At 45.7% G+C, this 13625-nt stretch overlaps 1 protein-coding gene across 7 annotated transcripts in view; it reads right to left on the reverse strand.

The window, feature by feature from the left end:
• Positions 1–13625, reverse strand: part of RBM10 (RNA binding motif protein 10) — a 29242-nt gene that overhangs the window by 10774 nt on the left and 4843 nt on the right. For 5 of the 7 annotated variants that reach the window (XM_072815698.1, XM_072815697.1, XM_072815696.1 and 2 more), the window contains exons 3-5: positions 3872–4055; positions 2223–2453; positions 322–391 (exon numbers count right to left, since the gene is read on the reverse strand). In XM_072815698.1, the coding sequence (XP_072671799.1) occupies positions 322–391; positions 2223–2453; positions 3872–4055 (485 nt within the window). The remainder of the gene's footprint in view (positions 1–321; positions 392–2222; positions 2454–3871; positions 4056–13625) is intronic. The other 2 variants (XM_072815701.1, XM_072815700.1) reach the window with 1 other exon arrangement.

Consider the following 13625-nt stretch of genomic DNA (forward strand, 5'->3'; position numbering starts at 1 on the left):
GGGAGAGGGAAGGGAGTATATGGGGGGAGGGGTTACCACCTCAGATACTCAGAGTCCCAAAGAGGAGGTTCCCCGGAGCCTGGCCCTGGCCCTGCCCCCGGGGAGCACTCAGCTCAGTGCTGCACCCCCTCCCCGACAGCCCCAGAGCTGTGAGGAGGATGGGTCGAGGGGAAGAGAAGAAGAGAGGGTACCCCAAGCTGCCCATTCCCAGCTGTGGCAGGAAGGCAGGGCAGGGAGGGTGAGGGAAAAGGCAGAAGCAGGAGGGAGACTGGAGGCTGAGGCTGGCCAGCGGAAGGGGAGGCACTGGGAACAAAAGCTCACCTGAGGATTTGTTCCGCATCAGCCGGACCTCCCGAGCTTGCACTCCATGGGACTGCAGCTGGCCCCGGATCTGTACGGGGAGATACGGATTGGGGCAGGCTCAGCACATGAGGGTGGGTGGGGGGCACTGGAGGCCTCCAGGACCCTGAGCAGCTGCCGGGGATGTGCATGCACTGCCTTCTCTAGCTTTCTTGGGGCTTTTCCCCAAGTGGCTGTGGCCCCGGGCCCACACCAGCACCTGGTCTTGGCGCTCAGCCCCAGACGTGCAGAGAGTGAGTGAGATGAAAGGGGCATGGTGCGAGGGTGGGGGGCATGGCAGCGTGATGATCCTCAGAGGCGGAGAGCAATGAGAGAGCGAGCCAAGCCAGAGCTCAAGAATGGCCTGCCTGCTGGGGTGATCTGACAACAGGCTTGGTGTAGTTGTGGTGAGGAGAGCTGGGGCTTGCCTCAAGAGAACCGTGATGCAAATATCAAAATGGGAAGGACTGGGGTCTCAGCAGAGCCCAGCTGCATGTGGAGCAGTATCTTGGGGTGGAGACCAAAAGGTGTGGTCAGAAGGTTGGGAAAGCTTCCTGGATGAAGCCAGAGGGAAGCTGCAGAGGCAATTTGGGGTTTGGACCAGGTTAAGCAAGGTCTCTAGGCCAGTGGTGCCTCTTGCAGAAGCCCAGAAGCACATACTGGGCATTCTCAGGCGGCAATCTTATTGCCTCTGGGCTTAATTTTCCTCATCAGGTGAAAAAGAAAGGAGATCTCTATTTCTCACACGCACATGTGCACTCAAGGATAAAAAGAAACATACACAGAAGAGCTTGTTACTTGTTAGGACTACAAATATTCAGGGAGGGCTCAGGAAATGGCAAGAATGTGGGCTCTGGAATCCAGCTGCCTAGGGCCAGACCCCAACTCCACTGCCACTCACTGGCTGTGGGAGTGGGACCTGGGGCAAGCTGCTTCACTGCTGGGGGTCTGGCTTCCTGATCCGTAAGATGGAAACACGCAGAATACCTTCCCCACAGGGTGGCTGTGAGGATTAAATGAGACCTGGCCTGTGGCCCACCCTGTGATCAATCCTTAACACATGTCAGCATAGAGCTACTGTCTGACCCTGAACACAGCAGCTGGGCCAAACCTGAGAAGCTCCCAAATACACAGGTGGGATTCTCTCTGCAACAAAACGGGCAGCTGGTGGGTTTCAGAGGAGAGCTGGGCAGAGAATTCAGGGGAGGTAGAGAGGAGACTCAGGGAGGCTGGGGAGGAGGCTATTCTAGTGGCTCCCTGGGGTTTTACTGCGACTCATTAGGGGAAGCCTGTATGAGAAGAAAACAGAAGAAAAGGGAGGAATACGGAAGGAAATGTCACAGAGCATGGGGTGGGTGGGGAGGCTGTCAGTAGCAGCAAAGGAAGTCAAAGAATGTAGGACTCTGTGGCCAGGCCACTGAGATTTGATGCTGCTACCAAAATAGGGAGGGGGTGAGGCTATGGGGAGAGAATGTGAATAAAATCTCAGAAAATCTCATGGGGACCCTCCCTATCCCCAGGGCTGCAGGGCCCTACATCATCTCTGCCACCAGGAATACCCAGCTCTGGGCCTGGTGAGCATCTGGCCTTCAATCAACATATGCCGAATGGATGGATGACCAGTGGAATGTTTGGGAGGAATGCTCTGTTCCCTCCCACACCCACCACCGCAGCCCCTTGGCCAAGCCAGCCTATCCGACACTCCTCCCTTCCGGACCAGGAGAGTACAAGGGCCTGCCCAGAGGACGGATCAGTGCTGGGGGAGAGAAGGGATAAAAGGTGCTGAAGTCGGGGTGAGGGAGAAGCTGGGGGCCCTGGAGGAGACCCAGCCTGGCCTCCTGCTCTGTCGCCTGCCCGGAGCCATGGGGGGGGGGGGCACGTACGTCATCCTCAGTGGCTGCCTGTGGCAGCATCCTCAGCATGACGATGTTACTGGCCTTCTCCTCCTCCTCCTCCTCCTCATCCTCCTCCTCCTCCTCCCCTTGCTCGGTCCGATAGTCCTGGTCCCGATAGTCGCCGTCTCGGGGGAAGCCTGGCGGGCCAGTGGGGCTGTGCCTGTGCCGCCGCCGCCGCCTACGCTGAGTCTCGGAGCCCGGGGAGGCCTCGTAGGAATCCTGGCCAACAGAATGAGACGAGAGACACCAGACGGGCAGTCAGTCTGGGGTGGGCCTAGGGGCTGGCCGCTGGCTCTCTGAGGCAGGCGGGCTCTGAAAGCCAGGGGTGGGCGGGCTCCGGCTAAAGACTCAGGGCAGGCAAAATGGGTCAGCCCTGGACTGCAACCCTTCTGGGGTGGGAAACTGTCCCCGGATGCCTTTTGGGGGCTGCCTTGGTGGGGAGTGGGGAGAGGCTGGTGGCAGTAGTATTACTGTAGGGGAGAAACTCCCACAGACAGGTGACCAGACTGCTTAAACTTCCTTGGGTCTGGGGTCAGCACCCTAAATCCTGCCCCCTGTTTCTCCCTCGTCCTCCCTTGCCAGCTCGGCTAGAATGTGCACGACTGTTCTTTATGCCTTATGATTTCTGGCATGGGCCAGGGTTCTAGGAGCCAGTCAGCAGGGACTAGCAAAGATGTGAGGGCCACAGCACTGCCCCCAGCCCCTGATCCTCCTCTGCCTGGCCGGTGCTCTATCATCACTAGGCTCCCTCCTAACAGGGTGTGGTCACGGAGTTCTTGGATGTTGCCCAAGCCATCCTGCCAGGACTAAGCAGGCCAGGCCAGGGTCCACACCCCTTCTGCCCTCAGGGGGACGAGATAACTCAGGTCTCCACTCCCACTCTTCCCAGTGGGTCCACCCAGGGCCTCCTGGTGCCCTGGAGACATCCAGGCACAGATCACAGCTGCCACTGTGAAGCTTGGCTGCCCACTCTATACCCCGGGGCTGGGTTGCAAAAGTACCCTTCCCACCCTGCTGGATAGGAGAGCTGCTTGCTTGCTTGGACCCAGGGTCCTCTCAAACTGGGGTTCCCTTAAGGCAAGTCTGCTGCTTCTCCTCAGATGGTGAACGCCTCCCCTCCTCAGGCTAAGGCTAACTACCCAACGTGGAACTGGCTACCCTCTGAGCTCAAAGGGAGAGGCCCTAGAGGGTCTTTCCCTTTTGTATAGGGGCTCTGTTGCCCCTGTAAACGCCCATGGTTGGCCTCCCAGAGCTACTCTGCTTGGTGATATCCAGTGTCCCCACTGCCCTCCCAAGCCCCACATGCTGGGTCTCATGCAAAAGGCTCTTCAAGGACCCCAAACTGGCTGGGAGCAGGCAGTAAAATAAAGGGCTTGCAGTGAACCATGAGCCCAAATTAAAAAACAAGGAAGAAGGGAAAGAGGTGATGGCCAAGGGCCCTCAGAAGTACAGAGCCAAGCAGGTGGAAGTCAGGGAGACCCAGTTTGGGAGAGGAGCCCTCAGAGAGGAGCAGGGACAGACCCTCCAGGTGAGGCAAAGCCACTGAGCACAGTCTGAAGGCATGGGAACTGAGAGCTACCTGCACATGGTGCTACAACCAGAGGCCCTGCAGGAATTCTGTCCTCCTCGGCCCTCACCTCTGCACTCTGCTCCTCAGATGAGTCGTCGTAGTCATGCTTGCCCTCCTGGCTACCATACTCTCGGGGATATGAGCGGTAGTCCATGTCCCGGTAGTCGTGGTCTCTGCTGCGATTCTCCCCACCATCATCCTGCGAACGGTCAGTGGCCCCATAGCGGCCAGTCCTGTCCCCACGACCACCTCTGACGGAAGAAGAATGGGGAGGGATTAGAGGGCAGTCCTTTCTGAAAGGTGTAAGAGGTGGGGGGCTCCCACTCATTCCCTCTAGACCCTAGATCCCACTCCTGACAGGGGTCCCAAGATCCTGACTCCATGAGGCGAGCTGGTCCTTACCTCTCAAATCCAATCCATTTCTCTTTCCCCCTGCCACCTCTCTAGTCCATGTCTGTCTTCCTTCACAGGGCCATCGGGTGTGGCATCAGGGCCTGGCTCACCTCCACCAGGCCTCTCCTAGATCATTCTTTATGCCCCAAATGTGAGCCAGTGTTCGATCAGGCAAAGCCAATCAAGCCCAATCACTGCACTCTCTTCAACGGCTCCCTCTCATTCTCAAGATAAAATACCAAAATGCTCACCAAGGTCCTGCAATGTCTGCAGGGTATGTGTGGTGATGTCCAACCGACCTCTCCCTCTGCCTCACTGTGTGCTATGCTACCCTGCCCCTCTGTTTCACAGTTGCCCTGCTAAGCACTGGTAGTGTTTTGTTAAAATTTTTCCTATTGTGATTACTGTAAGATAATTATCTCTAACTTGACTTCATGGGCATTTCTTTTTTTTTTTAATTTTTTTTTATTATTTATTTTTATGATAGGCACACAGTGAGAGAGAGAGGCAGAGACACAGGCAGAGGGAGAAGCAGGCTCCATGCACCGGGAGCCCGACGTGGGATTCGATCCTGGGTCTCCAGGATCGCGCCCTGGGCCAAAGGCAGGCGCTAAACCGCTGCGCCACCCAGGGATCCCGCATTTCTTTTTTTAAAAAAAGATTTTATTTTTAAGTAATCTCTACACACAACATGGGGCTTGAAATTACAACCCTAATATCAAGAGTGGTGTGCTCTACTGAGCCACTAAGGCACCCCTCACTTAGATTTCTTTGATGATTTAAAAAAAGTACTTGACTGTGAGTTCTGGGAAAGAGGGGACCACACCCAGAGGGTCCATTGCCCTACTCCTCAAAGCTTAGCTTAGTACCTGGTACTTCAGTAGGTGCCCAATAATTTTTTTTTGGTGAAATAATGATTTAAAAAGTATTCTAAAATACATGTTAACTTCAAACAAGAAAAAAACAGACACCATAGTAGACTAGCAGGGTCCCATTCCTAGTCAGGAATGACACTTTTAGAGTATTTAGCATCAATACCACTATGAATGCTATTCTAAGATACTAGATGAAACAAATAAGAGAATAAAGAAAAGAAGATTAAAGGCTGGAAAGGAGAAGGCAAAATTACCATTATTTGTAAATGATATGAGAATATGCCTGCAAAGTCGAAGAGAATCAAATGAAAAATGGTTATAAACAATAAGAGTAAAGATGCTGAGTACAAAAGTAATAGGCAGAAATAAATACATTGCCTCTGTTCAGAGAGGCACCATTTAGAAATGGGAAGATCCCAATTATAACTGAACCAAAAAGGTTAAATACCTAGACAAGCGCAAGATCTCATGACTATGCTTCACACATGTAAACCAGGATATGGTTAAAATGGGTCAAAGATTTGCAATGACATGGATGGAGCTAGAGAGTACAATGCTAAGTGAAATAAATCAGTCAGGGAAAGGCAAATACCAGATGATTTCACTCCTATGTGGAATTTAAACAGAACAAATGAGCAAAGGGAAAAAAAGGGAGGCAAACCAAGAAACAGACTCTTAACTATAGAGAACAAACTGAAGGTCACCAGAGGGGGTTAGGTGGGGGTTAATGGGGGAGATAGGGGACAGGGGTTGAAGCATACACTTCTCATGAAAACAAACTTTAAAAATAAAACAAGAAAATGTGAAAAAAATAAAATGCATTGTTCAACAGTAAATAATAATAATAATAAAGCAGGTCAAAGATTTATTTAAATGACGAACTGAAACCATAAAAGTAGAATATATGAGATGATTTGAGAATCTTCAAATGGGGAAAACTATGACACAAATCCAGAAGCCACAGAAAAGATTATTAAAGTTGACTATATAAAAATAAAACACTTCTGCTTAGAAAAGAAAAAAACCATCACGAGCCCAGTCAGGACAAATCAACTGTGAAAAAGTATGGGAAGAGGAAGAGGAAGGGAATTCACAGAAAAGAAATACAAGCAATTTGTATTTTTAAAAAGATGCTTAGTCTCACAATGAAGGATGAAAATGAAAACTACCCTGGACAGGCCATTTAAAAATAAATGTCTAAAATGTATTTTTGTAAAGTTTTAAGTCGTTTTTATTGTGGTAAAACATATATCTCACAAAATTTACCACAAAGTATACTCCCAATGTTGAGCAACCATCAGCATCTATTTCCAGAAACTTTTTTCATCATCCCCAACAGAAACCCTATACTCACTGAACATTAACTTCACACCCCACCCCACTCCCTCTATTCTACCTTCTGTCTCTATGAATTTGCCTATTCTAGGGGCCTCATATAAATGGAATCATATGTTTGTCCCTTTGTGTCTGGCTTCTTTCACTTAGCATCATGTTTTGATGGTCCATCTATGGTGTAGCATGCATCAGGACTTCTTTCCTTTTTATGGCTGCACATGTATATAGGTATGGCATAGACTACACTTTATTTGGCCATGCATCTGTCAACGGACACCTAGGCTGTTTCCAGCACCGGTTGTTTGGGTGTTGTGACTAATGCTGCGATGAACACTGGTGTACAAATATCTGTTTGACTCCCTGCTTTCAATTCCTTTGGACAAATACCCAGGAGTAGAACTGCTGGACCATATGGCAGTTCTGGATTTAATTTTTGGAGGAGCCTCTGTGCGGTGTTCCACAGCAGCTGCACCATTTACACTCCCATAGGCAAAGCAGCAAGGTACTAATCTCTCCACATCCTCACTGACACTTGTTATTTTCTAGCTCTTCATGTGCTTAGTGGCCACTGTGTATCTTTTCCAGAGACACATCTATTCAAGTCTTTTGTCCATTTCTGAATTGTGTTTTTCTGTGCTGCTGGAGTTCTTTTTTCCATTCTGGGTGTTAATCCCTTATCAGATATATGATTTGCAAATACATTTTCGCATTCTGTGGGATGTCTTTATACTCTCTCGAACCATGTCCTTTGATATATTTAAGTTTCTAAATTTTTTTTAACATTTTATTTATTTGACAGACCATGAACAGGGGGGAAGGCCAGGGCAGAGGCAGAAGCAGACTCCCTGCTGAGCAGGAGCTGACTCAGGACTCGATCCCAGGACCCCAAGATCATGACCCGAGCTGAGGGCAGATGCTTAACTGACTGAGCCACCCAGGGGCCCCTTAAGTTTCTAATCTTGATGAAGTCAAACTTATTTTGAAATAATTTTAGATTTACAGAAAAGTTCAGAGATAACAGAATTCTTGTATACTCTTTACTCAGCTTCCCCTAATATTAACAAGGGACAAATATAACCACAGTACATTTGTCAAAACTAAGAAGTTAATTAAACGATAGACTTTAAGTAAGATTTCAACCATTTTTCTACCACTATCCACTTTCTGTTCCAGGACTGAATCCAGGATACCACACGGCTTTGAGTCATCACGCACCCTTAGTCTCCTCTGGCTCTGGAAGGTTTCTTAGTCTTGCCTTGCTTTTTTTTTATGACCTTGACAGTTTTGAAGAGCACTGGCCAGCTATTTTGTAGAATGTACCTCAACTTGAGTTTGTCCGTTGTGTTCTTGTGATTAGATTTGAGGTTATGGTTTTTTGGGGGGAGAATACAAGAGAGGTGATATGCCCCACCAATTGCATTGTATAAAGGGGCCCATGATATCAACATGACTTATCACTGGCGCTGCTGACCTTGACCGTATGGTTGTGGTGGGGTCTGCCAGGTTTCTCCACTGTAGTTTCTCTTTTTCCCTTTCTATACTCTGTTCTTTAGAAGTGAGTCACTAAGACTAGCCCGTATTCAAGAGGAAGAGAATTAAGCTCTACCTCCTGGAATGGAGAGTACCTACGTATATTATTTGGAATTCTTCTATAAGATTTGTGATAGAACATTTCTAATACAAGTATCTGTTTAAAAGCCAAATGTTTGGGGGCACCTGGGTGTCTCAGTGGTTGAGTGTCTGCCTTTGGCTCAGGTTGTGATCCCTGGGTCCTGGGATCGAGTCCCTCAACAGGCTCCTCACGGGAAGCCTGTTTCTCCCTCTGCCTGTGTCTCTGCCTCTCTCTCTCTCTCTCTCTCTGTGACTATCATAAATAAATAAAAATAAAAAAAAAGATTAACAAGGGGGAGAAGAGCTCCACCAAATATTAAAACATATAATATATAAAGGTGGAACAATTGAAACACAAATAGATCAGTGAAATTGAACAGAGTCCCTACTACACAAAAACACATGGAAATTTAGAGTAACCCAAAGGTTGTATCTCAAATGAACAGGGTGAAAATGGATTAGTCAATAAACACCAGCTGCAGTAATGGTCTGACCCAGAGATCAGCAACTACAGCCAGTGGATCCAATCCAGCCACCTGAATAAAGTTTTCTTGAACATGGCTATACCCATTCATTTATATACTGTTGTGGCTACTTTCAGACAAGTAGTTGTAACAGAGACTATGCCAAAAATATTTACTATCTGGTCCTTTACAGAAAAAGTTTAAGAAAATAAAGTTGTTTATCTACATTACTTCTTATACCACGTAAATTCTAGATAAATAAAAAATTTAAATCCCTGAATAGAAACCATAAAGACATTATAAAGAAAATATAAGAAAAAAATGAATCACCTCAAGAATGGGGAAGGCCTTTCTGAGGAAGATAAAACTCTGAAGTCATTAAAAAAACCCTGATAAATCTGACTTTGTAAAAACTTAAAAAAATGTATTAAAAATAACATAAACAAATACACGTCATAAAGCAAGCATGGTAAAATGTTAATGGTAGAATCCAGTAATGGGCATAGAAGTATTCACTGTAAAATTCTTTTTCTTAAAGATTTATTTATTTATTTATTCATGAGAGACACACAGAGAGAGGCAGAGACATAGGCAGAGGGAGAAGTGGGCTTCCTGCAGGGAGCCTGATACATAACTTGATCCTGGGACCTTGGAATCACAACCTGAGCCGAAGGCAGACGCTCAACCACTGAGCCACCCAGACATCCTTCACTGTAAAATTCTTTCAACTTTTCTGTGTTTTTGAAATTTCATAATAAAATATTGGAAAGGGACACCTGGGTGGCTCAGCAGTTGAGCATCTGCCTTTGGCTCAGGATGTGATCCCGGAGTTCTGGGATTGAGTCCCACATCGGACTTCTGCATGAAGCCTGCTTCTCCTCCCTCTGCCTGTGTCTCTGCCTTTGTGTCTCTCATGAATAAATAAAATCTTTTAAAAAATACTGAAAAAACACCATAAAGCTCAAAGTTAATTAACAAATAGGGAAAATAAAATGTTTTCAGACATCTGGTTGGTTTCCAATTTTTCATAATTGTTCTTTCATTTATTCATTCAACAAATATTACTAAAACATTTGCTAAGTGTCAAGCACTGTTCTAGGTGTGAGGGCTACTGCTGTGAATAAAATGAAGTCCCTGTCCTTGTAAGCTTGGCTTGAAACCCAAATTGTTTCTTTATGATAAATACCCAGACAAGAAGTGGCTGGTATGAGTGACACCACTCATTTTTAGGGGTTTTGTTTTGTTTTAGAGGAGGAGAGGGTGGGAAGGGGGAGATGGAGAGAATCTTTTTTTTTTTTTTTAAGATTTTATTTATTTATTCATGAAAGACACAGTGAGAGAAAGGCAGAGACGTAGGCAAAGGGAGAAGCAGGCTCCATGCAGGGAGCCAAAGCGGGACTCGATCCTGAGACCGCGGATCAATCACGCCCTGAGCCAGGGGCAGGTGCACAACCACTGAGCCTCTCGGGCGTCCCAGAGAGAGAGAGAGAATCTTTTTTTTTTTTTTTGGAGTTCAATTTGCCAACATATAGCATAACACCCAGTGCTCATCCCGCCAAGTGCCCTCCCCTCAGTGCCCATCACCCAGTCACCCCAACTACCTGCCTACCTCCCTTTCCACTACCCCTTGTTCGTTTCCCAGAGTTAGGTGTCTCTCATGTTTTGTCACCCTTATGGATATTTTCACTCATTTGAGAGAGAGAATCTTTAACAGGTTCCATGCCTAGCGCAGAGACAGACTTGGAGCTTGATCTCACAACTGAGATTATGACCTGAGCCAAAATCAGGAGTTGGATACTTAACCGCCACCCAGGCACCCCTAAACCAAATAAAAAATTTTTTAAAGATTTTATTTATTCATGGGAGACACACACAGAGAGAGGCAGGGACATAGGCAAAGGGAGAAGCAGGCTCCATGCAGGAAGTCTGATGTGGAACTCGATCCCAGGACTCCAGGACCACGCCCTGAACCAAAGACAGAAGCTCAACCACTGAGCCATCCAGGTGTCCCCCAAATAAATTTTAATATTGAACTCTTGCTATCTAAACTCGAGAAGAGAACAGATTTTGACAGTAAAGCATGCTGTCCAAATCTGTTCTCTTCCCAGTTCATATAATACATTTCCACAAAGCTGGACTGAATCCTACTATGTGAGGACCTCCACAAAATGAATATATTTCTGAAAAACATAAACTGCCAAACTTGGCAGAAGCAGTAGGCAGAATGATCATTAAAAACTCAGGCCCTTCTAAAGCTCAGTTTTACCAAGCTTTCAAGGGACAGATAATTCTTACATAAGTTTCTCCAATAAAGAGAGAAATGGCAAAAGCTGCCCAAATCACACCAAGGGGCTACAGTGACTGTCAGATGGATACTAGAAAAGGAAATCTCCTAGACTACTTTACTGAGGGACACAGACACACAGATACAACTGTCTGTTACAGTATCTAATCAAATATAACAGTGTTTTAAAAATATATGAATTAAGGGGCACCTGGGTGGCTTAGGGGTTGAGCATCTGCCTCTGGCTTAGGTCATGATCCCTGGAGTCCTGGGACTGAATCCTGCATCGGGCTCCCCACGACGAGCCTGCTTCTTCCTCTATGTCTCTGCCTCTCTCTCTGTGTCTCTCATAAATATACGTCTTTCGTAAATATATATACGTATTAAGTAATTTTTCTGCCAACAGTTCATGAATAAACATTAGGAAAACTCAATTTCAGAAGCATCTACAAAGCAAATGACCTGTGCTCTTAAAACATATCAAGGCCATGGAAGAAAAAGAAAAACTCAGTAATTGTTCCAGAGTAAAGGGAACCAAATATATAAAGTAGCTCCATGTAGTATATGATCTTAGACTGGATCCTAGATTAGGGAACTAATGCCATAAAGGACAAGGGATGACAATTGTATACACTTTTTAAGAGGACAAAAGTATTGTAATAATGTTAAATTTCCTGATATTCAGAAGTGTACTATGGTTAAGGAAGAGAAAGTCCTTGGTCTTAGGATATACATGCTATTGTACTTAGGTCACCTCCTTCACTAACTGAAATGATATAGAAAGAAAAGTTGCCTATATATAGATACATGGATATATATCTGTATCTCTACGTATACATAGAGAGAGATGGGGGAAAGAGAGAGATGGTGAGGCATGTAGGTAGGTAAAATAAATGTGGCAAATGTTTACAGTTAGTGGTTCCAGGGAGAAGATACATGGGAGTTTACTGTACTTGCAACTTTTCTGAAAACTGAAGTTTTTTCAAAATAAGAAGTTATAAACATACATATCTGTTCAAGGAAGGTGTATCTCAACAATGGCAATGATATAATTTACTGTAATTTGTGAAACTGATGGACAAAAGGAGAAAAATAATGTAATTATAAAGTTTGATTCTCATTTTTTTTAATGTTCTTTGAACCCAACATTGATTATTTTTTAAGATTTATTTATTTGAGAGAGCGTGCACATGTGCACTAGTAGGGGGGAGAGGGAGAGAGAATCTCAAGCAGACTCTGTGCTCAGTGTAGATCTGGTATGGGACTCAATCCTAGGACCCTGAGATCATGACCTGAGCTGAAATCAAGAGTCTGGTGCTTCACTGACCGAGCCACCCAGGTGCCTCCGATTCTCATTTCTTTTTTTTTTTTTTTTTTAAGATTTTATTTATTTATTCATGAGAGAGAGAGAGAGAGAGAGAGAGAGAGAGAGGCAGAGACACAGGCAGAGGGAAAGGGAGAAGCAGGCTCCATGCAGGGACCCCGACATGGGATTCGATCCCAGGTCTCCAGGATCAGGCCCTGGGCTGAAGGCAGCGCTAAACCACTGAGCCACCCAGGCTGCCCTGATTCTCATTTCTGATCAATCTTGGCAAACTAAGATTAGAGAGCTTTCTTGGTTTATGAAAGGCTACATTCTAACAGCCTATAGCACACATTGAATTTGATGGCTAAGCAGAAGGGGCTGCCCATCAGGCCAGGACTGACTGCCTATCTGCAGATGTCCTTTATGAGAAAGAGAATAAACTACATTGTTAAGCCATTATTCTTCAGGTTTTCGGTTACAATCTACCAAAATGAATCTTAATTTGTACACCAAGCATCACTGACACCATTTAATATGGTACTAAAGTCTAGGACAACATTGTATGTGAGGAAAAAGTGACAGGACTGATTTGCATACAGCACGACCAACTACTGAGACTATTAGAACCAACAATGAATGATCAGAAATAACAAGAGAGTACAGCAGGGATAAGATAACTTACAAAAAAACCAACAGCTTTTCTCTACCCCAACAAACACAAGCTTGGAAAATATAAAAGAAATAAGATGTCAATGAAAACTACTGAAGCGTCTAGCAATGACAAAAGACTTGTATTTTCTGGGATCCCTGGGTGGCGCAGCGGTTTGGCGCCTGCCTTTGGCCCAGGGCGCGATCCTGGAGACCCGGGATCGAGTCCCACATTGGGCTCCCGGTGCATGGAGCCTGCTTCTCCCTCTGCCTGTGTCTCTGCCTCTTTCTCTCTCTCTCTGTGACTATCATAAATAAATAAAAATTAAAAAAAAAAGACTTGTATTTTCATTTATTCAGGTTTGAATATTATTCATTCATTCATTCATCCATCCATTCATTTTTAAGTAGGCTCCATGCGCAGTGTGGAGCCTAATATGGGTCCTGAACTCACCACCCTGAGATCAAGACCTGACTGGAGATCAAGAGTCAGACACTTAACCGACTAAGCCACCCAGGCACCCCATGGATTTGTATGTCTTTTAAACGAATTTTAAAATATTTTCCATACAGGTCTTGGATGAGATCACTACTTAACAAAGATAATTCTCCCCAAATTACTATACAAATTTGATGGAGTCTCAATTAAAATTCTTGAATGTTTTTGAGGGACTTGATATATATATACATATATATATGTATATATATATATATTTAAAGATTGTATTTATTTATTCATGAGAGACACAGGCAGAGGGAAAAGTAGGCTCCTCTCAGGGAGCCTGATGTGGGACTCGATCCCCAGACCTCGTGATCACACTCTGAGCCGAAGGCAGACACTCAACCACTGAGCCACCCAGGCAACCCGATATATCTTCTATATAAGTCCTACACATGGCTAAAGT

This window comes from Canis lupus, chromosome X (assembly GCF_048164855.1).
Source record: "Canis lupus baileyi chromosome X, mCanLup2.hap1, whole genome shotgun sequence".
Classification (NCBI taxonomy): Eukaryota; Metazoa; Chordata; class Mammalia; order Carnivora; family Canidae; genus Canis; species Canis lupus.